Source organism: Marmota flaviventris, chromosome 13 (assembly GCF_047511675.1).
Source record: "Marmota flaviventris isolate mMarFla1 chromosome 13, mMarFla1.hap1, whole genome shotgun sequence".
NCBI classification, from domain to species: domain Eukaryota; kingdom Metazoa; phylum Chordata; class Mammalia; order Rodentia; family Sciuridae; genus Marmota; species Marmota flaviventris.
In genome coordinates this window covers 80,687,576-80,715,183 of record NC_092510.1, presented here as the reverse complement: position 1 = coordinate 80,715,183, position 27,608 = coordinate 80,687,576, and the positions used below count along the sequence as shown (strand labels likewise).

The window sequence follows — 27,608 nt, the reverse complement described above, 5'->3', positions numbered from 1 at the left end:
CAAACAGACTTTGAAACAATTTTAGTGAAAATATTAAGAAAAAAAATAGTGGCTGTATAATCTCATCAAGGCTCTCAAGTTTATAAAGTACTGTTGTCTGGTGACTGGTTAGATGCTTCCTCCAATGTGACTTTGTTGCCTCCACCCTCTTTTCCAAAAGCAAAACTAAACATTCTGTCTTTTCTTCTTTTAGGACTTTCCGTGACATCTCTGAAGATTTGAAATCTTCAGTAGACTGACTTGGTTTCATTGCAGTGGTTTCTCTATGAAGTTTCACCTTGACAGTGAGTTCAGCTGAGCTGAGGCCTTGTGTCCTTTCAGCTGTGTCTAGAAGGCAGAGCCAAGAAAAGAAGCCTCCTGGCCTTCCATACAGAACACCTGGACAAGAGAAACTCAACTGAGGGCTGCTTTGCATTTTAAAACATAGAGTTGAGACTTCAGAAATGTGGTTTGCTCACTTAACTGTTGCTAAGATGGCTTGAAGTTTCTGTTTATACACTGACACCATGGCTTGAATTTTTCCCACTTTGATTATAGTAATATGTATTTATAAATTTATTTTAAGAATTTGAAACTACCTGCTGTTAAAAATATATACAATGACATTTTCTCTTATTTTAAGAAATCAGTTCATAAACTTTTCTATGACAGTCACTTTTCAGTGAAGAGGGCTTTCACTTTTGAGTATGTAGTTATGTGAGCAAGATTACCCTTCTTGAACAATGTACTGTTTCCTCTTTGAGAAAAGAACAAATCTTAAGTGCATGGGTAGGGAAGCATATTTGATGTTCTGCTGAATGTTGCAACCAGAGGAGATACAGAAAGTCTGAGGCTCTTCCTTCTCCCTCTGTCCCTCATTACAGTGTTACCAAAATTAAAACTTGGCTGCCCACATTAAATTTAAATACATACGAAGCTGCTATGAATGTTGAACAATATGAAGGAATTCATGCTCATTAAGTTTTTTCTTTTAAATGCTTAAGTGAAAACTCAGGTGTAGCGGTACTGATTTCTAAATGTATTCCCTATTATTTGGCACTCTGCCAGGTAGTTATTTAAAAGCAGTATAGTTTTATATTTATATCTTGTCACTTAGCACAGTGCCTTGCACATAATGACTCTAGATGAATGAATGCTTGCTGAACTGAATTGTAACTTCTTAAATATCTCAGATATTACATTAACCAGCATAGTGCTTTATGTTTTATACAGTCGTTTTACACATATTATTTCACAACCACTTCACATTAGCATTCATGTAGCTTTTTATTATTTTACAACATTTTACACTGATGGGGAAGATAAGGTTCTGAAAAGTGACCACTGTAGTCACATAGTTTAGTGAGATTTGGCCTCAGCTCTTTCTGACTCCTTAGGTCTACATACTCTGTTGTGAGTGTTCTTTCTCTATCTTTTGCAGGTTCCCCAGTCCTGTGAGCCAGAATGGGTGTTGGCATTTGTTATGCCTGCAGACTTGCTTTGCCGTTAATCATGTGCTGGGACTGAGGCCCTGCCCTGTGCTTTGTACCCTTTCTACCTTTTAGAATAATCATCAGTCCCATCCTTTGCTCTCAAAGGAATATGGAGTAGAAGGAGTTTATAATGTTGAGGGTTTACATTTTTAGAAAACATTTAAAAGTAGAAGTTTTTTTTTTCCTAAAACACCTCACTAAAAATTGATAATTTATTTGCTTAACTTTATTCTTATACTACTTAAACAAAAAAACCCATCTAGAAAAGGTTACCAAGATGTCTTTCTTTTTTTTTTAATATTTATTTTTTTAGTTTTTTAGGTGGGCATAATATCTTTATTTTTTATTTTATTTTTTTATGTGGTTTTGAGGATCGAACCCAGCGCCCCACGCATGCCAGGCGAGCATGCTACCGCCTGAGCCACATCCCCAGCCCAAGATGTCTTTCAACTGTTGTTCTATAGTAGACTACCTGTAGATATATTATTTGTATTATAAATCCTTCAACATTTATAACCTGTTATTTCATTAAGTGTTAGATTTGACCACTAAATAGCTTATTCTCCTCTTTAGTCATTTATTCAGTGATGCATTTGTTCATTAGCACATTTTTCAAGAGTTTGCCAACTCTAGGCTCCATGCCAGGCACTGTACAGGGTGGTGTGATAACTCATAAGGAGGCGCTCTCACCTTAAATCTTAGCCAGATCATGTGTAATATTAAATTAAAAAATTTTGTATTAAAAGGGTTAAAAAAGGAAATCAAGTTTGTTTTCCTTAACTATATACTGGTAAGTTTATAGGTATAATTAGCACACGTTCATAAGAGGGAAATACTATAGACAATGAATAAATGTGTGTATACAAATTATGTTCCTCCAAAATGCTTTTAGCTGTGTAAGGTGATATTGCAAAAGACTAAACTTGAGCTAATATATGACTGTTGCTGGGATAATTATTAGTATGACTATCAGGTTCTTAGAGAGGAACTCTGAGCTGTAAGAGAATAGTTTCAAGCTGCCAAAATTAGCAACAGCGATGTAATACCACCCTGAAATATCAGGAGCAGAGGTGCCCCAGAGTGCTACACAGTCCTGATCAGGAAACTTGAACTGCTCTGTTGCTACAGTGACAGTGTAAGGATTGGTTCAGTCCATCAGCTAGGGAAATCTGAACCTGAGAGAAGCACCCCAGCATGTGTCCTTAGGTACAGGGAGAAGGTTTTATAGAATTTTCACAGGATGTAGTTAGAGATCAGGTGGTATGACAAGGCAGGTATCAAAGATAACTTGTCCCAAAGAATCTCCTTCAGAATTTAACACAGAAAGAGAAAGTTTCCCTAGGAACAGACAATGTAGCAACAAAGTAGATGTAGCTTCAGTAAAAACCGAGTATAGAAATCTGTCCAAGTATCTTGTGTTGTATAGATTTATTAAAAATTACTTTCAGGTTCACTATTAGTTGTACACTGAATGGTATGGGGGTTGGGGAAGATACACACTCTGCACACAGAAATGTTCCTGTCTTTCTAAGCAATAACAGGGAATAGGATTTTCAACATAAATTCCACATCCTGTAAATCCTTTTTGAATCCACATTCTGTTCCTGGACAATTTCTGTTTGACTGCCTTAGATGCTAGTCTGGATATTGTTAAAATTGCAAGATATTCTAACCCCCTTTTCCATGAGAGGCGGTTAACGAGTAGTTTTTTTCTTGGTCTCAGAGACTAGTGTGGATTGACTCTTAACTGTGGAAACATTTGCAAATCACATTATTTTGAGACCCTGTATTTAAACAAACTCTGTAGCTTTTGGAATTGGCAGCTGTTTATTCCAGTTAAAGGCCTGCTATAGGGCTTGCAGGTGAGGTCTTCTGACTAACCTTGGTCCTAACATGAACCCATTGTGACTTATCAGGACTGTCTAGTACCTCTAGTTGCCACCTTGCTTATGTTAGTACTTCAGGAATGTGTCACGGCTGGGCTAGACTACTCAGAAATTCAGGCCATGAGGGGTTAGATTAGAGCACATTGATTTAGGTAAGCTATCCAGAACTTTCATCCTAAGTGTTTATGTGTAAAATGCTCAAGATTGCACATTCCAGTCTTGACCTTCAGTCCTCTCTGAACTCTCCCAGGACCCTTAAAGAATACTACAGTAGGGCTGAGAGTACCCTTTTCACAATGGAAATAGCTTCTGGCAACATGCTCCCAAATGCTACTTTGAGTTAAGGATACATACCTTTTATTTTTATCAATCTCTTGTCTTTATACATTTTACCATCAAAATATATTCATTTCATTAACATTGATTATTGAGAACCTGAAGAAAGTATCTGAGGCCACTGCGCAGTTTTTTTTGATAGTTTAAACATAAAAGAATTGTGAATCAAGATGTCCTGTCTAGTTACTAGAGTGATAGAAATTCTCTGCTAGAATGGGTTGCATATAATTAGGTGATCCTGTAATTTTCTAGAGAAGGAAACAAATGCCTGGGTGAAAGTAGTTTGTCTGACATGTGCACACACAAAGTCAAGTCATGGAATTCAGAATGGAATACAGTTCCTGTTTCTCTCAGTCCATGTTCTATTTCTCTTCCTTTTTTCTCGTAGTTAAGCAGCTTTTGGCAAAGTGTTTTTCTTAATAGCGATAGTTCCAAGATATGTTGATGTTATAAGAGGAAAAAGTGTATGTGTGTGTGTGCGCACGCACCATGCTCAAGTAACATTGAGGAATGCTGAGCTTCTTTTCCTTTGGATTTTTAAGAGTTCTTAACGTGCTATGATAACATTGTGAATTTATAAGAGGAGACAATTACTGTTTGACTTTAGATTGTGCCCCCTGCCCTCCTTTTCTCTGAGCATTTCAAAGGACTGTGGTCCCTTGGGAAATACAGCTCTTGATGAAGTTTACATCCCTAGAGGTTATACTGAATGGTGAATGTATTACTGTGATATCCTGCAATCATTAATAAATCTCACACTTTAGTGAGATACTAGAAAGCAAGCATATTTGCCATTCAGAGCTATACTTTAAAGTATAGAGGTTCTTTTTCACTGATGGTGTGTAAAATCAGTATTTGTGTTTGATTTTGCAAGTTTTTCAAGGATCAAGTAATGTGCAAACACAGTAGTGATATAGATATTACATTTTAATAATGTTTTGTATGGCACTTTATGGTTTTTAGACACCTTTGGGAACAACCCTGTGAGCTAGGCAGTATTATAATCATTGCAGATGAGGCACTGGAGGCTCTGAAAGGTTTTTTTTTTTTTTAAGGATTTCCCTCTAAGTTTAGACCACAAAAGGATGGAGCCAGAATTTATTTGCAGAACTTCTGACTCCAAGTCCAGAGTTCTTTTCTCCACACCTGATCACTTATGCTTCTAAGTTTAGATTTTACAGAGAAATGTATGGAAGCAAATCTTAGAGTAACATCATTTTAGCTTATTGAGAAATACCAATTCTTTTGTACAGCAGTGACCCAGATGTGAACTCTCATTGTGGCTATTCCAGAGAAGACCTTTCTTTGTCCTTTGCAGTGCCAGTTCTTGAGGTGACTGGAGTGTATTTCAAATACCATTTGGTTGTGAAACTAAGATTGGACATAGTTGTAATTACTCATGTATTCTCTGAAAATGTATCATCTCCACATTCTCAGGCAAAAGAGAGAGAGCTTGAAAGTAAACATAGTCAATTATGACAAATAAATATTCTTTATTCTTACACAAATGCTGTTTCTTAGCTTTAACTTGCTCTGACAACTACTGATGTAACCTCTTTGTAAAATGTAAAATATTTATATTTTGAAATAAAATTACTGCGGTTGAATGGTAACCTTTGCCTCTTGTTTCTTGAGAAATTTGATCTTTAGTTGTACTACATCCATCTCTCAGGCCTTGTATCCTAACTTCTCTTTTTGGCACCAGTGACCACTGAATTTTTATGAAATTTGATCAACTTGGATGAGGGAGGTATGTCTGGAGAGTGGATGTAGGGCATTTGAAAAGATGCTAAGGGTCCCCAGCTGTGGCTGAATCCCTCATTGCACTGGGGAAATGGTTTTGTGATAAAGAAATGGTGAGGCATGGCTGAGCTGTAGGAATTGGAACTGGAAGAGAGTTGAATTAAGGAACTGTATTTTTTGAACAAAGAGAACAAGTCTAAGCTTGGCTATCATCAATGCCTAAGATACCTGTGTAGCTCTGGGAGAGGAAGCTGGACCAAAAATGGAAGCACTGCTAAACACATTTCAACAGTGCTTGGAGAACAGCGCCCAGCACCTCACTCAGATTGATGGTACCAGCTCATCAGTCAGTTGCTCAAGTCTAGAACTTCTTCACAGGGTGAATGCTTTTGACAGCCTCCGTTTGGCTTTCCTTCTGGAAACCTGAATATAAGGGGTGTTCCACATTCCCTCCCTACCTGGGCTCCGCGTAAGTAAAATTTGGGCTCAGAGAACAATTCTTAACCTTGCCAGTGACTACGGTCAGAAATACACAACGATAATCTTTGCATTGACCTGTTAAGAAACTACTCTGTCCCTGGAGAAAAATTAATTTTTAAAAGTAGTTTAAAAAGTAATAGGATTGGACAATAGACAACGCTTTTTCAGGCATAATTTTGTTTTGGAGAATAAACAGCCCGAAAGATATACCATCTTCCTGCCGAGTACCCAGATATTCCCTATCGCATCATGAACTGTTTTCATTTTCAACCCGGCACTAGAAATACATGCATAAAATAAGGGTGGAAAAGGGACCTTCCCAAGAAGGCTCAAAGACGAAAGGCGCCGCCCCCTGACTTGATTCTGGTTCTGCTTTAGCAGTTTCAACCCAGCGCAGCTTCCAGACACTTTTGCGGGGGTTTGGAATTGATTTCGGACGTTATCTGTTGGGAAGATGGGAAACTTTGCCGGGGACCTTGTCCTCCTGGGAGGCTCTCAGCTGTCGTGCTTCTGGTTTGTGGAGAGTTGGGGAACCCGCCGCCGAGGGCAGGGGGCGGGGCCGGGCGAGGGGGCGGGGCTGGGGAGAGCCGACTGGAGTAGGTGGGGCTCGGGGCGGGGCCGGGACGGGCAGCGGGGCGGTCCGGGGGCGGGGCCTGCGGGGGGCGGGGCCGCGGGCTGCGCGGGTGCAGTGCAGCGGCCGCAGAGCCGCGGGCTGACTGGCAGTGGGCCGCGGGCCCGCAGCGGCGCGGAGAGCGGGCTGCAAGACCTACGCGGGGTCATGGCTGCCTGTCCCGGCCCCGCCGGTGCTGGAGCAGTCCACGCCGCCGGCCCGTCAGGCTTCGCCTTCGACTCGGACCTCGAGATCAAAACTCGGTCGGTGGAGCAGACGCTGCTCCCGCTGGTTTCTCAGGTAAAGCTGCGCCCGGAGCGGTCCCTCTTCGCCCTCCCGCGCGGTCCGCGATGGCGGCGGCAGCTCGCGCGACCCGGTCGGACCAGGCGGGGCGGGAGGCAGCTGCTGCCCCACATTCCGCGCGCGCGCTGCGGCCGGGGTCCGACCGCCTGAGGGGGGTCGCGGGCTGGCCGAGGCCGTGACGGCCCGAGACTCGACGGCCCCGAGTCCGGCGGCCCGGCACAGCGCGCTGAGCAGCGAGGCTGCGGGACCGCGGTGCGGAGCCTTGCAGGTGCCGCCCCGCCTGTGCCCCGGGGCCCGCCTCGCGATTGCGGCTCCGCGGGCCCTCGGCCCAGCCCGCGGGTAGAGAGGACCACCGCCCGGCCCCCGGCACCCTAGGACCTGGTTAGTGGCCGTTGGGCGGCCAGTTGCGGTCGTCAGTTTGCATGCCAGACCAGAGCCTCGGCGGTTTGCTGGAAATAGGTCCTTCCTACTAGCCTCCCAGTCCAGCGTGCTCTCCAGAGGCCTTTGTCCCCTTCCCCTGCCGTGTGTGGGCTCGCCCAGCCCTATCCCCTCGACATGCCTGCCCACTTCTGCCTGCGTTTGTCCGGCGTGTTGGAAGGGTGACGGGAAGGACTGCCTCAGAGTTAATCCGGATGCACACCTACGGGCCAAGTCCCACTTAAGGATGCGTTGTTGTATTTGTCCGTCCTAACTGAAGTCCGGAATCAGCTAGCTGGTGCACTTAGTGTTAGAGATTTTGTAACTCTGAGCTGAGGTATACATAGCCCGAGGGCTAGAATTCCTCACTTAGATCTGTGGTACTGTGCCAAGCACTGTGGGGACTGAAGAATTATGTGCCTTCTTAAGCAGCGCATTGATGATGCGTGACTCATACCTAAAATGTAACATCTTGGTGACTCATACAGGATTATCAAGATTTTAAAGAAAGAAGAAATATTAAATTATCCGACTCTGCATTAAAAAAAAAAAAAATTCTCTTTTACAGCATCCTTGACACCTGGCCACCAGTATTCCCTGATTAACCATGTTCAGTGATGGGGAGTCTGCAGCTGTTTGTAGAATTTTAAATGCTCCCTTTTCTCCATCCCAGCCTTGTAAACATTTGAAAACAGCAGTCTTCCTTGTCCCTAGATTCTTGTTATGCTGATTATTTAAATATGCAGCCCATTTTCTTCACCTGTTTCACATGGCTAATGGAGCAGTGACACTCCCTGGGCCTCCTCCCTTTCCTGTCTGATGGAGGCACTGACCAGTGGGATGAAGTGCTGGGATCCCTTAGTAGTGTCTGCTACTTTCTGTCCTTAGTAGTGTCTGTATCTTTATTTCCCCTAAAACAACACCACCACCACCAGGACAATCACCAACGGAAGTGAGAAACACTGAAACAGTTTTAAGAGACAGGAGAGCAATGGAGTTTATACTGTGTTATTCATTTATTTAATAATATTATATGCTAGGCTATGGTGTAAGCACTTTGGAAATATGAATTCATTCTTAGAACAATTCTGTGAGGTAGATAAATATATATTTTCATGATACCGAGAAGGAAATTAAAGAAGAGCAAAATCAAGTAACTTGTCATTAGGACTGTCAACTCCCAAGAGCTAAAGTGAGGTTTGCACCCAGGCAGCATCACTCCAGAGCTGTGTGTTTAAGCTACTACTGTATGCTGTGTCCCCTCGAGAGAGTGGAAGCAGTGATGAAGTCAGCTGTCATGTACAGAGAAGAGTCAACAGTGGAAAAAAACAATGGGGGCAGGTTATTATCTGTAGAAATGATAACTTTTTATAGTATCACTGCTAAAAACCTGAGTCTTAGGAGATACATTGTATAATTCTGGGGTGAAAGGGTGGGGAGAAAGAGGATTAAAAGTGAATGGCAGCTGAGAGTTAATTAGAGGTCAGTGCCACAGAGGAAAAATACCTGTTTTTTTTTTCCCTCCTCCTGTCAAAGTCAGGGCAATGGCTTAGTTTCTGCATCCCACACATTATGCGCAGCTGTTTCTCTGTCGCAATACTGTAATTGATATTCCTAATAATTGTCCTCAACAAGAAAAAATTGTTTCACTTAATATAAAAAAAATGTATGAAGCATGGGTAGAAAACTCTGTAAACAAGGTGAGTAGGAAAGTGTGAGGTATAATTTAGAACAGTTTGATAGTTTCAGTGAGAGGAGATTAAAACTTCAGTTCTCTAAAAACATATCTAGAAGTTTTATTTTTCTAAGGATGTTGCATTATTATCTATTTTTTAAAATATCTCATCCACACAAGGATATTGTAAGTACTTGGTTTTTTTTTTTTTTTTTTTCTTTTTAAATTGGGTACCAGGGACTGAACTCAGGGGCATTTGATTACTGAGCCACATTCCCAGTCCTATTTTGTATTTAGAGACGGGGGTCTCACTGAGTTGCTTAGCACCTTGATTTTGCTGAGGCTGGCTTTGAACTCAAGATTCTCCTGCCTTTGCCTCTCAGGCTCCTGGGATTTCAGGCATGCACTACTATGCCGGGCTATTTTAAGTAATTGTAAGCAAGGATTTATTATGTGCTTACTTACTAGTTGCTGCTCTTTAAGGGCATATATTTTAGTTGGTAAATAGGACATGTATAGACTATCCCATTCCAAGTATCAAATGAACATCATCAAACGTTAAGTGCTCTGAGAACTTTGACAAGGCACAGATATCTGGGAGTGATGGTGCACACCAGTAATCCCAGATACCTGCAGGGGTGGAGTGGTAGCTGAGGCAGGAGGATCAAAAGTTCCAGACCAGTCTAGGCAACTTAGCCAGACCCTGTCTCAAAAGAAAAAATAGAAAGCCATGGATGCATCAGGAACGTAGAGAGTGTCTATTTTGGTTTTGTCTTACTGTTTTGACTCTCTTAGTTATAGGTCTTATTCTAGAAATGCAAGATGGTATCAGTATTAGAAAAATATGTTCAATTTCTGTCTTAACAGACTAGAAAAAATATATGTTCCTAACAATATTCAGACAAAGCATTTAGTTATATGCAGCTTCTAATCATGATCAAGAATACCTAACAAGCTTTAGTAGAAAAAAAAACAAAACATTTCTTTCACCTAACAGAGCATCTACAGAAAAGTTACAGTAATATAGCAACAATCAGATTTAAAACAAACATTTCTATTAAAACCATAATCAACTATTGACTAGCACACTGTACTTGAAATCCTAGCTGGTACAATAAGACAAGGAGAAGAAATAAAAGGTATAGAGATAGGAAAGGAAAAATAAAAAATGTCATTGTGATATTATTATCTACATAGAAAGTTTAAAAGAGGCTATAAATAAATTATAAAAATTAGAAGTGTTCAGCAACTTCACAGAATATGGAGTACTGTAATCAATTTTATTCTTCTACATTAGTAATTAACAGAAAAATACTTCTAAAGCCAGATATAATAACAACAGAACAAAATATGAGGTTCCTAGGGGAAAAATGTGTATCTCAAAAGAGTGATATCAAACTTCATGGAGAAAATTTAAAACTTTTATCAAAAGCCAAAGTAGAGTTAAATAAATGAGAGAAAAATACTGTATTCATGACTAGATTGACATGAAGTTATAGACATATTTCAGTTTCCTTCATTGACCTACAAATTTAATGCAATCCCAATGAAAAATTTATTAGGATTTTTGGGTAGAATTTGATTAAAACAGTTCTAAAATTTTACATGAGATAACAAAGGACCAAGAATAGAGAGAACGGAAACAAGGTGGGTGGACTTGCTCTACCAGATTTCAAGACATTATAAAGCTATAATGTGAAAATAGGAACAAAGAGGACAAACTAGAAAAAAACTATAGTAGAGATACCTGGAACAGATCTTGACCTTCATGGAGACTTGGTAAATGACAGTTTCTGATCAGTGGGGAAAGGAAGAACTGTAAAAAATGAGATTGTGATAATTTATCTAAATAGAAATACATGAAATTCGGTCTCTTTCTTGCACTATGTTAAAAAAAATTCTAAGAAACAAGAAAGAAAAAGCAAAAACAAAAAACAAAAAAAACCAAAACCAAAAACCAAGTATATAAATATGAAAGTAAAGACTTATAAAACATAAAAATAGGGCAATATCATTATTATGTTATTATGGGAAAGGATTTCTTACTACACCAAAAGTACAAACTAAGAGAAGATTAATTAATTTGATTCCTTTAAAATGAAGAACCTCTGTTTATCAAAAGACATTATGATATAATCATTATACGCCACTTGTGTAATCCCAGCTATTTGGGAGTCTCGGGTGGGAGGATTGCAAGTTTGAGGCCAGTCTGGGCAACTGAATTAGAGAGACCTGTCTTAAAAATAAAACATAAAAAGGGTGAGGGACAAGGCTTAGTGGTAGAGTGCTTGCCTAACATGTCTGAAGCCCTGGGTTTAATCCCCATAACTCAAAAATGAAAACTTAGAGACGTTATGAAAGTGAAAAGATAAGCCATAAAGTGGGAGAATATGATTTCGACACAGATAGCCAAGAAATGATTAGTAGTCCAGAATAAAATACTCTGATGAAGCAAAAATAAGAAGATTAGATGTTGAAAGCTGTTAAAAGCAATAGTTATCTTACAGAATAGGAAACAAATGGATAAAAGATAATTGCAAAGAAGTTCAATTTCATTAGAAATATGAACCTCAATGAGAACAAGTGTTGGTGGGGGAAGTGGAGATGGTGGAAATGTTAATGTCAGAACCATTTTGGAAAACATTTTGGTGTAATCTATTAAAATTGAAGGTGGGGGTTGAGGATGTAGCTTGGTGATAGTGTGTGTGCTTAGCATGGGTAAGGTCCTGGGTTTGACTCCCAGCACTATAAAAAATAAACCAAAAATAAATGTAAACTTAATATAAAAGTCGGTGTTACTAATGGCCCAGTAACACCACTTCCAAGTCTTTACCTCCAGAGAAACCCCTGCATACATATTAGAAAAATTTCTAGGAATAGGGATAGCATTTTTACTTGTAATAACCCCAAACTGGAAACCACCCAGATGTCTTTTAACAGTAAATATCTGAGTAAATCGTGTAGTGTTCATCCAGTGGGGATACTTTGTGCCAGTAAAATGAACCACTACTGTAATTATCAATAGGGATGAAATAATGTTGAGTGAAAAAAAATTAGGGTTCAAAGCCAGGTGAAATTAAACCATACATCATTTAAGGCTGCACTGTATTTGCAACAGTTTTAGGGGAGTAATGAATGCAACATCAGGTGGTATCTTCTGGGGTGAGGGAGGACAGTGATATAGACAGGGAGGAGCCTGCAGGACAGACACATGGGCTGTCAGAGGTATTGGCATTTCCCCCTTAAACTAGGTGGTGGGTACTTGGGTCTTCCTTTCATGTTTTTAAACTGTGCATATTTATATTACATATACTTGTCTGTTGCATATTTTAAAATTCAAACACTTTTTGAAAAGCCCCAGGCTAAGAACCAAAGATATGTTCTGCACAGCAGCTACCCACATCTTTTAATAATTACTTTATTCCTGTCAAAACTCACATTCCAGGTCTTAAAATGTTTTTATCCAAGGAAGGGAAGAAGGATATCTGCCACAGAGCTACACCCTAGTGCGGAATGTTATTCTACTACCTACTGGTCTTTTCCTGTCTGTGATAGATGTCCTGCATTCACCATTTCTAGACCCTTTACATTTCTAAGCTCATTTCGTTTTCCCTTTTCTCTCTGCATCACCATGGAAACATTTAGAATCCTTTTTTCAGAGAGTAGATGAGGGGTCTTCTCTGCTGTTTGCCAATTTATGTATGTAGATATAAGTGTTTTTAATTGCAAAGATGAAACAAAAGCCAAACAGTAAATTGGCTTTGTTCTTTTTTTCCTTAATTTGCTTTCTTGCCTCCCCACAAGTAGTAAATAAACTAAAAAAGTCCTTTTAAATCTGGGATTTGCTGTCAGTTTTTCTACAAATTAAAAACATCACAAAAATGAGTAAAGAAAAGAGATTCTAGAAATCTAACCAGTGTAATGATGTTTAACAATTAGGTTGCACTTATTGTATAACAAGCACTATTTTAAATACAGTCTTTTACATTTACTCATTTATTTTTTCCACACAATAACCTCATGGGATGGATGCTATTAGTATTCCCATTTTTAAAGATGAGAACAGTCCCAGAAAAAACTAGCTGCATGGTCATGAGGCAGAGCCAGGATTCAAACCCAGGCAGAGTCCATGCTTTTAACTGCTAGGATATACTTTCTTGGTAATTTGTACTTCATGACACACTTTGTCAGAAGGTATCAAGTAAGCCCTATTTCTTATTCTTTTCTTCCATTGCAAAGTTTAATACATCAGATCCTCTTTCTTTCTGAATGGGATGCCTTCTCTGCCCTCTTTTCTGGCTCATTTAGGTGTTCTTTCTGGAATATTTTTAGGATTTGTCAGGCAACTCCAACTTGTGACTCTCAATTTAATATGCTGCCTATTTTTCAAGAGTAATAGCTGAAATTTTATTTGATGTGATTTTTCAAAGCACTCTCATAGCTGTTTCCCCCTTGATCCTTGTAGGTAAGATTTCCTTGTAGGTAATCCTAGTAGGTAAGAGAGACAGCTTCCTGGCTTTGTGACCTTGGGCAAATTCTTAATCTCTTCAAATTTCATGTTCTTTATCTGTAAAATGAGGGTAATAGTATTATGTACCTATTAGATATTAGAGATATAAGCCTTAAAATCCATTCTCTAGTGCCTGGTACTGTTGTGCTTAATAAATATTAGCTAGTTTTATTTTTTGCTTAAGGAGATTGAAGTTTAATTTAAATTTTATAAAACTATATATTTAAGTTTGTATATTTATAAAACAAGACTGACAAGACTGGAAAGAATTACGCCAAAATGCTCACAATGTTTTAGGAAATAAGAAGATTTTTTTCCCTTGGTGGTTTTGGGGATGAACCCAGGGCCTTGCACATGCTACACAAATGCTCTACCACTGAGCCACAATTCCAGCACCACTTTTTATTTATTTCCTGTTTTGAGACAGAGTCTTGCTATGTTGCCCAGATTGGCCTCGATTTTGTGATCCTCCTGCCTCAGCCTCCAAGTGGGTGGAATTGACTATGTGAGCTATGGCACCTGGCAAATGTAGTTCTTTTAATAAGTAATGTATTGAGTCAACTTAGCTCCCCTAAATGTCATATCTGTATTTAGATCAAACATTATCCACACTGCTTTGAGTAAGAGGAAGACAGCCACACCTAATTATGCACTGGGGAGGATGCTTGCAGTGAAAGCCAAGTGTGTGCTTGGGAACTGAACAATGGTTGGTATTTTAGCCTGATTGCAGGATCTTTCCTTTATCATTGAAAATTTAAAACTTTATGTAAACAAAAGATTTAATGAACACAACTCTCATACTTTGGGCTGCTATAAGAAAAAGACCATAGACTAGGTATCTTAAACAATAGCAATTTATTTATTTTAAAAAAATTTTTATTAGTTGCTCAAAACATTACAATGATCTTGACATATTACCCCATTTGAAGCAATTTATTTCTCACAGTTCTGAGAGGTCTAATCTCAAGATGCTGGCAGACTCAGTGTCTGGTGAGGCCTGCTTTCTGGATCACAGACAGGTGTCTTTTCACTGTCCTCAAAGGGCAAGGTTCTTTCTGGGGACGATTTTATAAGGGCACTAAAGCCGTTCATGAGAGCTCCATACTCATGACCCAATCACCTCCCAAAGCCCCACCTCTTAATGCCCTAGCAGTGGGGCCTCGGATTTCAGTATGTGAATTTTGAGGGGACATATTCAGTCCAAGCAACAACTTCCACTCCTTTTCACTCCAGAATCTTCCAAGGTGGTAGGTTAAAATAGTCAGTGGTGGTAAAACTCACCAGGTGTGGAGAATGGCATAGGTGGTTCCAATACGTTTCGTAATTGTATCCTGTTTCCCAGCACCATGACCCAGAGTCATCCACAAAAATAAACTGGAGCAATTCTTCTTTGATGTGATTTCGTAGTGGGCTTTTAGGTAACTTTTTATTTTATTTCCTGTTTCTTAGTTTATTTGGAAGAAAGGATTCTATTTCAATAATAATACTACTACTAATAAAAATTGAAAGTCTCCAATAAAGGAAAGAGTACTGGATGGTTCTGGTATCAGATTAACCTGGGTTCATATTCTAGTCTACTTATTAGTTGTGTAAGCCAAGTGCTTGATTTTACTCAGCCTGTTTTCTTTACTAATATATAAGGATCAAAGAGAAAAAAACACAGTATGCCTTTGAATGCTTACCATGCATTGGGTAGTAAGTTATACACAGTGCTTTCGTCACTGCATTAAATCCTGTTAACATTAAGGCAGAGAAGGGAGTGTAGCTCAGTAGTTAAAACTGGGCTCTGCAAGTAGAATATCTGTATACAATTCCTAACTTTTCTAATCTCCTCGATGTCCAGTTTCCTCATTTGTAAAGTGGGGACAATAATAGTACTCCTTTCATTGAGTCATTGTGCAACTTTACAGGGTAGTGTGTTCAAGAGTACAGTCTCTGGAGTCAACCTGATCCCAAATCCCAACTTCATCCCTTATTAACTGTGTGACTTTAAATAAGCACATTTTAGCATCACTTTCCTTATTTGTATAAAGGACGCAGTACCTATGTCCTAAGATTATTATGAGGGTTAAATTAGATACTTTCATGCGCCTGGCACATAGAGATGTTAGTGTTACTCTAGTCTAGTCTGTTTCTCATACCACACATTTAAGGGTCATCTTTGATACCACCAATTGAATCCATCAAGATATTCCCCGGTTCACCAGTTTTCCTTCCCCTTGACTATTGTTACTTTATTTCACACCACCATCATATTTTGCTTGAACCATTGCAACAGCTTTCTAACTGTTTTTCTAGCTTCTACTTTTGCCCCTCTAGCAAACTACTCTAATCTTAGGAGCCAGAGAGTTCTTTTAAAACACTTACATTCGAGCTGGGTGTGGTGAGGCATGCCTAAATCCCAGCAGTTTAGGAGGGTGAGGCAGGAAGATTTCAAGTTCAAAGCCAGCTTCAGCAACTTAGCAAGGTCTTAAGCAATTTAGCAAGTCCCTGTCTCAAAAATAAAAAAATAAAAAGGATGGGCATGTGGCTTAGTGGTTAAATACCTCTGGGTTCAATGCAAGGTACACACCCCCCCCAATAAATTAATTTAAAAAAACCTACATTTGATATTGTGTTGATTGTTAACTGTTGCATAACAAAGTACCCCCAACCCCTGCCAAACATAATGGTTTAAAACACCAACCAGTTATCTCAGTTTCTGTGAGTTAGGAATGTGTGAGTGGCTTACTTGGGTTGTTCTGGATCACTTGGGTCTATTAAATGGTGTCTCAGAGTCTTGCTAGCTATTGGCAGAAGCCTCAGTTTCTTACCAGGAGCCTTTCCCTTAGGCTGGTCAAGTGTATTGATGACATAGGAACTAATTTCCCCTGAGGGAATAACTTAGAGACAAAGAGGGAGCTGAGGTGACTTTGTGGCTGATCATCATAGGATGGAGCACACTGTCACTTCTGCTTTATTCTTTTAGTTAGAAATAAGTGGCTAAGTTCAGCCTGTTGTCAGGAAGAGGAGAATGAGACTCTGGACATATTTTAGAGGTTCCATGCTCCAACTTCTGTTATACATTATTTACTTTCATCCCATCTGCTAACTGCCTCTTACTGCCCCAGCCCTCCCCAAAGCTATGGCATCAGCTAGAAATCCAGGATATTGGCATCTAGATCTGGTCCAAACAAAGGGGTGATAGCTGCTATTGTTGCTGCTTCCCTTTTTCTTTCTTCTGCTCCTCCCTCCCTTCTTCCTCCTTACCCCTCTTCTTTTCTTCCTCCTCCTCCTCCTTTTTTCTTTGGTACTGAGGATTGAACACAGAGTCAACCACTAAGCCACACCCCAGCCCTTTTTGTTTTTTGAGACAGCATCTTGTAAGTTGCTGAGTCTGGCTTTGAATTTGTAAACCTCCTGCCTCAGCCTCCAGAGTTGCTGGGATTACAGGTGTGCACCATTGTAATCTCACCACTGTGCTTGGTGAGATGAGGCATCTTATTTATGTAGTTGTTCCTTATGTGTAACTCCTTCCAGCTATAAGATAACCACTATAGACATTTCTCTCTCTTTTTTTTTTTAGAGGGCAAATAGAAGTGGAGAGAATAGGTATTGTATTTTCGCCTAGAAGCCATTCTTAATTTTAGCTTGGTGTGCTATTTGGTTTATAGCATTCTGAAATCCCCCTGGGCACAGACTGATAGTTCCTTGGTTTTGACTCAAGTCCTGAGAATAATGTTTCATCACTTTTGGCATTGCCTTCTCCTTTTGCCATCCTGTTGGCATTGTCCTCTTTCATGAAAGGTAGCCCTTGTTTGCAGTTGATAGTTTTCTCAGCTTGCTGCTTGCTCATGGAAGCTTGGGGGTATAAAAGCTTCCTTTCATTTTATATCAATCTGTCTTTTTCTATTCAAGTTGATGATGTTTTTGCCAACATAATTATATTTATGTTGTTGGTCTCTGAGTCATATTGGACTCAGTGTATTAATTAGACAAAAGCCATATCCACAAATCTCTTTGAGATAAGCTCTTCTCTAACTGGGCTTCTGCTGGAACTGCTTAGAAACAAAACCTCTAAGTGTCTTAGGAAACTTGTTTCTTTGGCTCATACTGAGATTGTAGCATAAGATTTATAGTTGTACCCTTACCTTTGTCTTTAGATCGTGCTTTCTTGACAGATTTTTGCCTAGAAGCCCTTCTTAATTTTAGCATGGTGTGCTATTTGGCTATAAATTTTCAAAATGAGTAAGTTCTGGCTTGCTTTTTAAAAAATATTTATTTTTTAGTTATAGGTGGACCCAGCATCTTTATTTTATTTTTACGAGGTTCTGAGGATCGAACCTGGTGCCTCACACATGGTAGCCGAGTGCTCTACTTCTGAGCCAGCCCTTGCTTTTATTTCACAGTGTTTCATTTAACTTTTCTCTTCTCTTGGATTTTACTGTAATCAGTAGGAAAAAGCCTGGTAGCATCTTCCAAGTCTTCTTTGACATCTCCTTAGATAGATCACTGAGTTCATTAGATACACTCTCTTCTTTTCATACTACATAAGAAGGATCCCCTTTTCTCTGTTTTCTATTGAAATTTTTCTCACTTTTTTTAAAGCTTTTTCTTATAACATCTGCAATGATTTGGTTTCTTCCCACAACTGATATTTTGTAACTTAACTGCCCTGGTGCTATTATCAACTTTTGGGAGGTGATTAGGTCATGAATGAGACTAATATAAAAGAGGCCGAAGGAGCCTATTTCCCCCTCCTACCATGCCAAGACACCATCCACCAAGAGCTGGCCCTTACCAAACACTGAGTCTTATGGAGCCCTAATTTTGAACTTCTTGGCCTCCAAAACTCTATGTAATGAATTTCTGGTGTTCATAAATTACCCAGTGTAAGATATTTTGTTATGTGCAAATTTGTAGAGCACAAATTACTGTGCTCTACAAAATTTCTTCAACAGTCTTCTAGCTTTTTAAGAAATTATTCAGAGAATTAAACCCGGGGCCTCTTGCATGCCAGACAAGTGCTCTACTACTGAACTACATCCACCATGGACACTTGGTGCTTTGACTCACTCCTCAAAGTCAATTCAACTTCCACATCCCAATTTCAAAGCTACTTTTACATTTTAGGTTTTGTTATCTCGCGTTACTCCAAACCTGGTTCCAAAATTTGTATTAGTTGTATATTGACATGAAACAAATTCCCCCAAACTTAATGCCTCAAAATAATAATTATCTTACAGTTGCTGTAGGCCAAGAATTCTGGAGTTATTTACTTGGTGGTTCTGGATTCAAGTCTGCCCTGAAACTGCAATAAAGATGTTTGGCTGGGCCTGTGGCAGTTCAGAGGCTTGTCTGAGCCTGGAAATCTGCTCCCCAGTTTGCTCATCTGGCTGTTGGCAGGAGACCTCAGTCCTTTCCTTCCTGTTGTCCAAAGTCCTCACCTTGTGGGGCTCTCCATGGATTTGCTTGAGTGTCTCCATGAGACGGCAGTTTTGTTGTTCTTTTTCCTACTGTGATTGATCCTAGAGGGTGGGCAGGTGAGATGGAAGTCGGGATGTGTTCTGTGACCTTCCCTCAGAAGTCCCCCATTGCTTCCATTCTGGTCTGTTCTTTGAGTTGAGCCCACACTCTAGGGGAGAGAAATGAGGCTCCACATTTTCAAGGGAGAAGTATGAGAGAATTTATGAAGACATTTTAATACCAGTACAGAGATCACACCACTTTCCTGTTGAAAAACATTTCAGTAGCTTCCTGTGATGCATAGAATCAAACAGATTCTTGACTCCAATTCCCAGCCTTCCATGGCTAGTTCTTACCATCCCATGTCTTGGACATCGGTTTTACACTTGCCTCCTTGCTCAACGTGCTTTGACCACCTCTGACCTTCATTCCTGCCCCTGCTCTTCATTCCTACCCTTCATTCCCTGACTGTTCCTGCTCCCTAGAATGCTTTATTTCCTGGTGTTCACCAGCCTGGCTACTTGCTACTATTTAAATCTCTTGCTTAAATTTCTCTTCCTCACAGAAGGAAGACAAACAATCTCAAGCAGCTACACAGATTCTTTAAATCATATTATCCTATTTAAACATTTTTCCATAGCATTTACATTAAAGTTTTTTCATTTCCCATTGTTTTAATATTTCCATACTTTATATTATTTTATTTGTCAATATTTTCCGAAATGGAATTTTTGTGTGAAGAGTTATGAACATGTTTAACACAAATCGTCAACTTGCTTTCCAATAAAGGGATACCAATCTACGGCTCACTGCTGATGATTGTGCTTTCTCTGTTCTTAGTCTTTGCATTTACTAGCTTGGTTTTAGTGGATTAAAGGGTTTAACATTTAACATGAGCTTATTTTTTTCAACTTTTATTTCATTTTACAGATTTCTATTAAAATAAATCATTTCCTAAAAATAAAGGAATATGCTTTCAGAAATTGAAGTTGGGCTACTTAAGTCTGTACATACCTCCTCTATACATTTTTTTTGGGGGTGGGGTATACTGGAGATTGAACTCGGGCATTCTGAGGCACATCCCCAGTTCTTTTTTGTATTTTACCTAGAGACAGGGTCTCACTGAGTTGCTGAGGGCCTCACAGTGGCATTAAATTTTTTGGTGACCTATTTATGTAATTATTGTATCTCCCCACCTCCCGCATTAGAACGCCAATTCCATGAAAGCAATGGCTTCTGTTTTCTTCATCACTGTTCATCATTGCCTAAAATTTTACTTGGCATATGATAGTGTGCAGCAAATACATTCTGTGTGATGGAATTATTGGGCTTCTATACTGTAAATCTAATGGAAGCAGAATCCTATGAGTCTTACCCATGCCCCCTCAGGGCATCTAGTAGATATTTAAAGTATGTTGCAAAACATTGTAGATGGGGAAATTTAAAGAGATTAAGGATATTTTGCTAGGTCATTTTGATAATGGCAGAGAAAAGATTCAAATCGAGGCCTTTCTATTCTAAATTCTTAATACCTGACATACAAGCACATACTAGTTTCTCAAAGGATAAGAGTGATTCCCTTTCTCTTCTCTTAATTCTCTATTGTGGTCTTTGTTAATGTGCTATATAAATAATTTCAAAGTTAAATTCCACATACATTTACTAGATAGAATCTATGTTTTTCATGTACCTTTCTTTTCATGTACCTGGGGATGGAACTCAGGGCCTTATCCATGCTAGGTATATACCCTACCACTGAACTTTACCCCTAACCCTCATGCAATGTTCTTTAATAAATATTTTCATTCATCAGCATAGTTCATGTATTAGTTTTCTGCATATTTTTTACAAATTATGTTTGTTTCAGTGAGCTGAACTTATCTTTTTTTTTTTTTTTTTAATTTGGGACCTGAGACCAAGTGTTAAAACCCTTGGTATTTAATTTACTTTGAGACTGGAACAATAAAATTGAGAGAGGACAAAACATAGAGTACACTGGTCATGCTGAATATTTAATTAATTCTGTAACTATATGTGGCACGTGTACCACTTGGTACAACCCATGTACCATGGTAGGCCATGGTGTGGACCGCAGTGGAGAGGTGGCTTCACCTTCACAGTGGCTCAGGATGTGGCAGAGGAAGCTAGACCTGAAGTACTTGGTTTTCTGTGAGTTCTGTGAATGTGATGGTTTAGCCTCTCCTCCTTTTCTCCTGCCTAAGATTGAGTTCTGTGAATGTGATGGTTTAGCCTCTCCTTCTTTTCTCCTGCCTAAGATTTTATTGAAAGATCTGGAGAGCTGCTGGAACTGTGTGTCCCAGATAATTGCCCTCAGGTGCACTTGGAATCGTAATTAATGGAAGTATTGTCCTGAGGAATGACGCAAGATACTTTGCTGGTTGTCCCTGGGTTGAAATATCTAAAATTAATATATTGATTTAATCTATTGGGCTAGTCCACTGCTGTGCTTGATTTTCTTATGTGATACAACTTAAAAAAGTTGAGATAAAATTAAAGCTAGTTTAATTAGAGAAATGCAGATTAAACCTGCATTGAGATTTCATCTCACTCCATTCAGAATGGCATTTATTAAGAATACAAATAACAATAAGTGTCGGTGAGGATGTGGGGAAAAAGGTACACTCCTCATACATTGGTGGTGGGACTACAAATTGGTGTAACCACTCTGGAAAGCAGTATGGAGATTTCTCAAAAAATTTGAAATGGAACCACTGTTTAACCCAGTTATCCCACTCCTGGATATATACCCAAGGACTTCAAGTCAACATACTATAGTGACGAGGCCACATCAATGTTTATAGCAGCTCAATTCACAATAGCTAAGTTATGCAACCAACCTAGGTGCCCTTTAACAGATGAATGAATAAAGAAAATATGGCACATATGCACAATGCAATATTACTCAGCCATAAAGAAGAATGAAATTATGGCATTTACCCATAAATGGATGGAACTGGAGACAATTTTCCTAAGCTAAATAAGCCAATCCCCCAAAACCAAAGGCTAAATGTTCTCTCTGATATTTGAATACTAACACACAGTGGGGGGGGGGGGGTTGTAGGGAACAATAGAAGTACTTTGGATTTTAGACAAAGGGGATGGGTGGAAGGGAGGGTTATGAAACAGGAAAGACAGTAGAATGAACCAGACGTTAACTTTCCTGTGTTTATATGTGAATATATCACCAGTGTAACTCCACATCATGTACAACCACAAGAATGGTAAGTTATACTTCATGTATGTATAATATGTCAAAATATATTCTATTGTCATGTATAACTAAAAAGAACAAAGAGAAAAAATTCTGGTCTCAAGCATAAACTTTTAACAACATACCTGTCACATAGAAATGATGATGTTTGAGGAGGTAAACATGCTTGTTAGCCTGGTTTGGTCTTCATGTCTGTGTCTTGAATTGTTCTGCTCTATCTCAAAAATAAATACAAATATTATGTCTCAATGAAAAAAAATTAAAGCTAGTTGTATTTATCTTTTTAGATTACCACACTTATTAATCATAAAGATAACACCAAAAAGTCTGATAAAACTCTGCAAGCAATTCAGCGTGTAGGACAAGCTGTCAACCTGGCAGTTGGAAGATTTGTTAAAGTAGGGGAAGCTATAGCCAATGAAAACTGGGATTTGAAAGAAGAAATAAGTATCGCCTGTATTGAAGCTAAACAAGCAGGTATGTGAATATTGATTTTGAAGTCTATTTATACCAGTTTTATTGCTTTGGATATGACGACAGACTGCTGTTTTATTATGAGTAAAAATGTATACTGATTTTGGGCCTTCTGATAATAGACGCCCAGGACATTGAGGACCTGGATTAGCTTCCAGGAATATTGAACTTTTCTTGGCTCAAGTTCTAAATCTGAAACATAGGACTCTTTCACTGGTCACACTGGTGACATGTCATCCTCACCATCAGCCATTGAGATGAGAGAGATGCAAAGTGTGAGGCCTGGGCTCTGTCCTCAAGGAGCATGGTAGCCTACCTCCTGCCATGTAGGAAATGTTACAACATGAGTGTATGTCCGTACTCTATGGCAGACAAATCATCATGGCTTCAGACCTTATATTGTTATAGTTCTCTATAGCTCGTAGTCCAGAAGCATTTCAGAACCCAGGGTGTTTTGAGGGCTACAAATAGTTCAGTTTTGTTAAACTATCATTTATGTCTTTATTCTTTCAATAACTATCTACTGAGTGCTGACAATAACCAAGCATTATTCTAGGCTGTAGGGGTATATCCATGTACAAAAGTCTGCCCTCAAGGAGCTTGTAAATATGAGTAAATATAGGGTTGGGGATATACCTCAGTTGGTGGAGTGCTTGCCTTGCATGTAAGGTCCTGGGTTAAATCCTCTGCACCACAAAAAAAAAAAAAAAAAAAAAAAAAGATATTAAATATCTTAAAAGGTGGGTTCGGTATAGAGAGTACATTTTAGGGGGTCTGATGGTAGAATCAGAGAAGTCAGTCAGAAGGCTGTTGCAGTGGTCCAGGTGACAGATAATGGTGAGCTAGGTTAGGTGACAGCATTTGAGGTGGTGCAAGGCATCTGACTATGTTATGTTGTCAGGTGAAGCAGATAGGACTTGCTGATGCTTTGGATAGAATGTGACAGAAAGAGGAGATGTGCATACTACAAGGTTTGGGGTATGGACAGCTGGGTGAATGGCCAGTTCCTGAGGTGAGCAACCCTGAGAGAGGAGCAGGTATTTTGGGAGGGTCTTTAGGGGAAAGGTATAATAAGACTAAGTAAATATAGAGGGCCAGTTCATACATGGTATATGAATGATGTAATACAGTCTTCTTTCAGTAATAGGGAGTCATTGAGGAATTTTGAGCCAGATGAAAGAGACTGTTAGAAATCTTTTTGATGGTAGATGCATATATGAGGACAGATTGAGAGAGGGTTGAGAAGGAAAGCAGAGAGATTAAAATGGAAACTTTACAATAAAAACAGCCAGACCAAGACAGTTTAATAGGGTTATAAAGAGCGGGGAGAGGGCACAAAATACTCATGAAGGTTGTTGGATCGGTAGAACCAGATTTTTGACTAAAGGAAAGGGAAGATCTGGTTTGACTCTCGGCTTCTGGCCATTTGCTGGATTACAGAATAGGTCTTATGTGAGAGGCAGGAGAGAGAGACTTATTCTATTCATAATTTATGTTTCCTACTTTAAAAAAGGATTTGAAATAGCTTATAATAAAAAAAAAAAAAAAAAAACAGAAACTTTGGCAAACGTGATTATTTTAATTAAGCATGAAATTTATCTTTGTACTTCCTGAAAGGCAAAACAAAAATGTGAGAAACAAAGGGTTATATAATTCTTATTGTTTGCTAAAAGGAAACAAACCAGCTTGTGAGAGGAGAGAGAGAATTTTTTCCTGGCACTAAATTATTATGTGGGCACTTATAAAAGCCATTACATAAGACGGGGGACAATGCACAGAAAATGCAGAGCCATTCTTCATATTGTTTCTTGTAACAACTATTGATAAAAGCAGGAGTGGAGCCCTTTAGTGAAAGGGTGTCCGGAGTCCTATCTTTATTGGCTTTGTGGTGTGCCATTGTGCTTAGGATAGGGCAAGCACAAAGGAGGACAGGAAATGGTGACGAGCTCTGGTGGAGTATAGTTCTCTGCAAGTACTGTAAGCTCAGGCAGCTGCTTAGATGGAATCTTTTGGAAGCCACCAGATGTCATGGATGCCACATATCATCTCTTCTTATTCAAGGTACCCTTTTCTCTCATACTCACTTTGTCACTCAAGTAAGAGAATGAGAATGGAACCTCCACTTTTTTTTTTTTTTTTAATGTGTATAGATTTAAGACTTACATCACTGGAATGTTTCTGACCCAGTTAATACATATGAACTATTTTCTCCTCTGGACAACTCAGCATTCGTCTGAGGGGAATAATGAAAGTAAGATAGAGCACGAGAGCTGAGTGTCAGATTGCCCATGTGCTAATCCCACTCTTCCCAATGCTAGCAGAGAGACTTTGGGCAAGCTACTAATTTTTTTGATTGTTTTATTTGTTTTAATTAGTTACATATGATAGCAGAGTATATTTCAATTCATTGGACACAAATGGAGCACAACTTTTCATTTCTCTGTTTTTACATGATATAGAGTTACATCACATGTGCAGTCATACGTGTACCTTGATGTTCGCCTCATTCCACCATCTTTCCTACCCCCGTCCCTCCCCGCTTTGCCCAATCAAAGTTCCTCCATTGTCCCCATGCCCCCTCCCCATTGTGGGTCACAAGCTACTAATTAGTGTCATCATCTGTAATTTGGGACTTTTAGCAGGGGGTGATGTTACGCACCTATAATTTCACCTACTGGGGAGTCTGAGGCTGGAGGATTGCAAGTTTGAGGACAGCCTTGACAATTTAGCAAGATCCTATTTCAAAATAATGAAAAAGTAAAATAATAAAATAACATAAAATAATAAAATAACGTAAAATAATAAAATAAAGACAAGGGATGTAGCTCAGTGTTAAAACACTTGCTTCGCATGTATAAGAATCTGCGCTCAATCCCCAATACTGGAAAAATATTAAAATAGTGCTATTATTGTTTATAGAGTTATCTTACTGTAGTGCATATATGCATTTGACACATAGTAATGTTCAATAAATATTAGTGTCATTTTAATTAGTTTTTATTCTTTCACTGTGTTGAACTCTTGCATTGTATTTTTACTTTTTCCATGGCTACCAGGCAAGGTTTATATTTTATATGGAGGATCAATTAATTTAAATGTTTGAGTGGCTTTGGATTTTCACTTTAAGACAGAATACTGGTTGCATAGTGAAAGAAAACACAACCATGAACCTGAAAGATAGCTTTGTGCTTTTTCAGAGAACTAATTTCTGAATAGGCTACTCTGAACTCTGAACAACATTAAGGAAGTATCTGACTGTGTTGGGAGTTGATCAAATGTTACTATCTCATGTATTTACGAGTTAAACACCTGGGGTTCAGTTGGAAAAAATGAAGGGTTAAAATAATACATATGTGTAAGCTTACATGATATCTTTGGTGATTGAGATTAACAGGATAAATGAACATTTTCCAGAGAAACAGAGGAAATGTTTTTATTTTTTCAGTTATTGCTGGTAGTATACAAACTCATACTTCTCTTCCTGTCCCTTTCTGTGTTCATTTGGGTTTGGTTCTAAGTGCTTTGTTTATTTTGCCATAAAAACTGTTTAATAAAAACTTTGTATTGCTGTAAAGCAAATTAGCTCAAAGGTAGCAACATAAAGTTGCAAATAGTATCATCTCTGTCAGTTTCTTCTTCTTTCTTCTTCTTTTTCCTCCTCCTCCTCCTCCTCCTTCTTCTCCCCCCAGGGGTACTCAATCACTGAGCCACATCCCTAGCCCTTTTTAATATTTTATTTAGAGACAGTTCTGCTGAGTTGCTTGGGGCCTTGCTTAGTAGCTGAGACAGACTTTGAACTCATGATCCCCCCTTCAGCCTCTTGAGCTGCTGGGATTATAGGCGTGCACCACAAAGCCTGGCTCTCCCTCAATTTCTGAGTCAGGAATCCAGGATTTCTGGTGGGGCAGGGGTTTTGGGTCACTGGTCTTACCAGGTTGCAATGAAGTTGTCATTTGGGCTTCAGTTATCTGACAGTTGCATGAGACTGCAAGATCTGCTTCCAGGCTCCTTGACTAGATCGTGGATTGGCTGCATTTGCTGCCTGTTTCTCACCGTGCAGGTGTCGTTGTGGAGAGGGCTGCTTATAATATGACAGCTGGCTTCCCTCAGAGAGAGAACAAGATTATTGTCTCTAATTTTTTAATAGCATAACATCAGAAGTGACATAATTTCTTTTACACCAGCCCTGCTTGGATGAGAGAGGGAGCTACATGAGGATGTAAATACTAGTAGTTGGGGATCTTCGGGGGCCATGTTGGAGACTGGCTACCATAGGCTTCATCTGTTGGTAAAGCTTCAGCTATTGCAATTATACTGTCACTTTCAAATCTGCTGACTAGTCTGCATTTGGGGGCTTATGTTTTGTGTATTCCTGTATCATTTAAAACTCTTGTTTTCTGAAACTAAATTTATCATCTCCTTTCCATGCCCTTCTGATTTTCTTTAAGTGACTAAGGTTCACAACCTTGAAGCCATTTTTCACTATTCCTTTCCTTTTTATCACTGGCCAGGTACTAATTTTATATTTTCTTTTCTTAGTCTCTCTCAAACCATCTTCTTTCTATTCCTGTGGCTGTCATTTCAAAAGTCCTTACCACCATGATTACAGTGGTAGTCTAGTATTAAGTCTCTCACTTCCAGTCCATTTTATGTGCTCCCACCAGATTAGCCTTTCTAAATACTGACTTTGTTTTATGCCTGTGATCTGTCCATTAAGGTTCTATCTAGTACTTTTGCAAGATCCTTAGCCTATTGGCTGAGACGTTATTGCATGTATGGAGTAAAATTGACCGGAGAGCGTTTGTGAAAGTCAGTCAATCACTAGATACACAGGTTTATTTAGAACTTAAAAATTATCTTGAAGACTACAAGATGATAATTCATTATTTTAAAAATCTTGTTGACTTTAATAGCAAGGAGTATCGGAGGTTACTATAGGTTTTGTCTTTGAGGAGAACAAACATTTGTGTTGTTTTTGATGAATATTGCTTTATAGAAATGAAATAGAGCTAAGCATAGTGGCTT

At 39.1% G+C, this 27,608-nt stretch overlaps 2 protein-coding genes across 3 annotated transcripts in view; both read left to right on the top strand.

The window, feature by feature from the left end:
• Positions 1 to 5,307, top strand: part of Tmem245 (transmembrane protein 245) — an 82,910-nt gene extending 77,603 nt beyond the window's left edge. For both annotated transcript variants that reach the window (XM_034636752.2, XM_027943008.2), the window contains one exon: positions 194 to 5,307. In XM_034636752.2, coding sequence (XP_034492643.2) covers positions 194 to 239 — 46 coding nt within the window. In that variant the 3' untranslated portion in view covers positions 240 to 5,307. The remainder of the gene's footprint in view (positions 1 to 193) is intronic.
• A 1,291-nt stretch (positions 5,308 to 6,598) lies between these two features.
• Ctnnal1 (catenin alpha like 1) overlaps positions 6,599 to 27,608 on the top strand; it is a 61,400-nt gene continuing 40,390 nt past the window's right edge. Inside the window, exons 1-2 of the mRNA XM_071600823.1 lie at positions 6,599 to 6,827; positions 22,397 to 22,586. Of these exons, the coding sequence (XP_071456924.1) occupies positions 6,696 to 6,827; positions 22,397 to 22,586 (322 nt within the window). The 5' untranslated portion in view covers positions 6,599 to 6,695. The remainder of the gene's footprint in view (positions 6,828 to 22,396; positions 22,587 to 27,608) is intronic.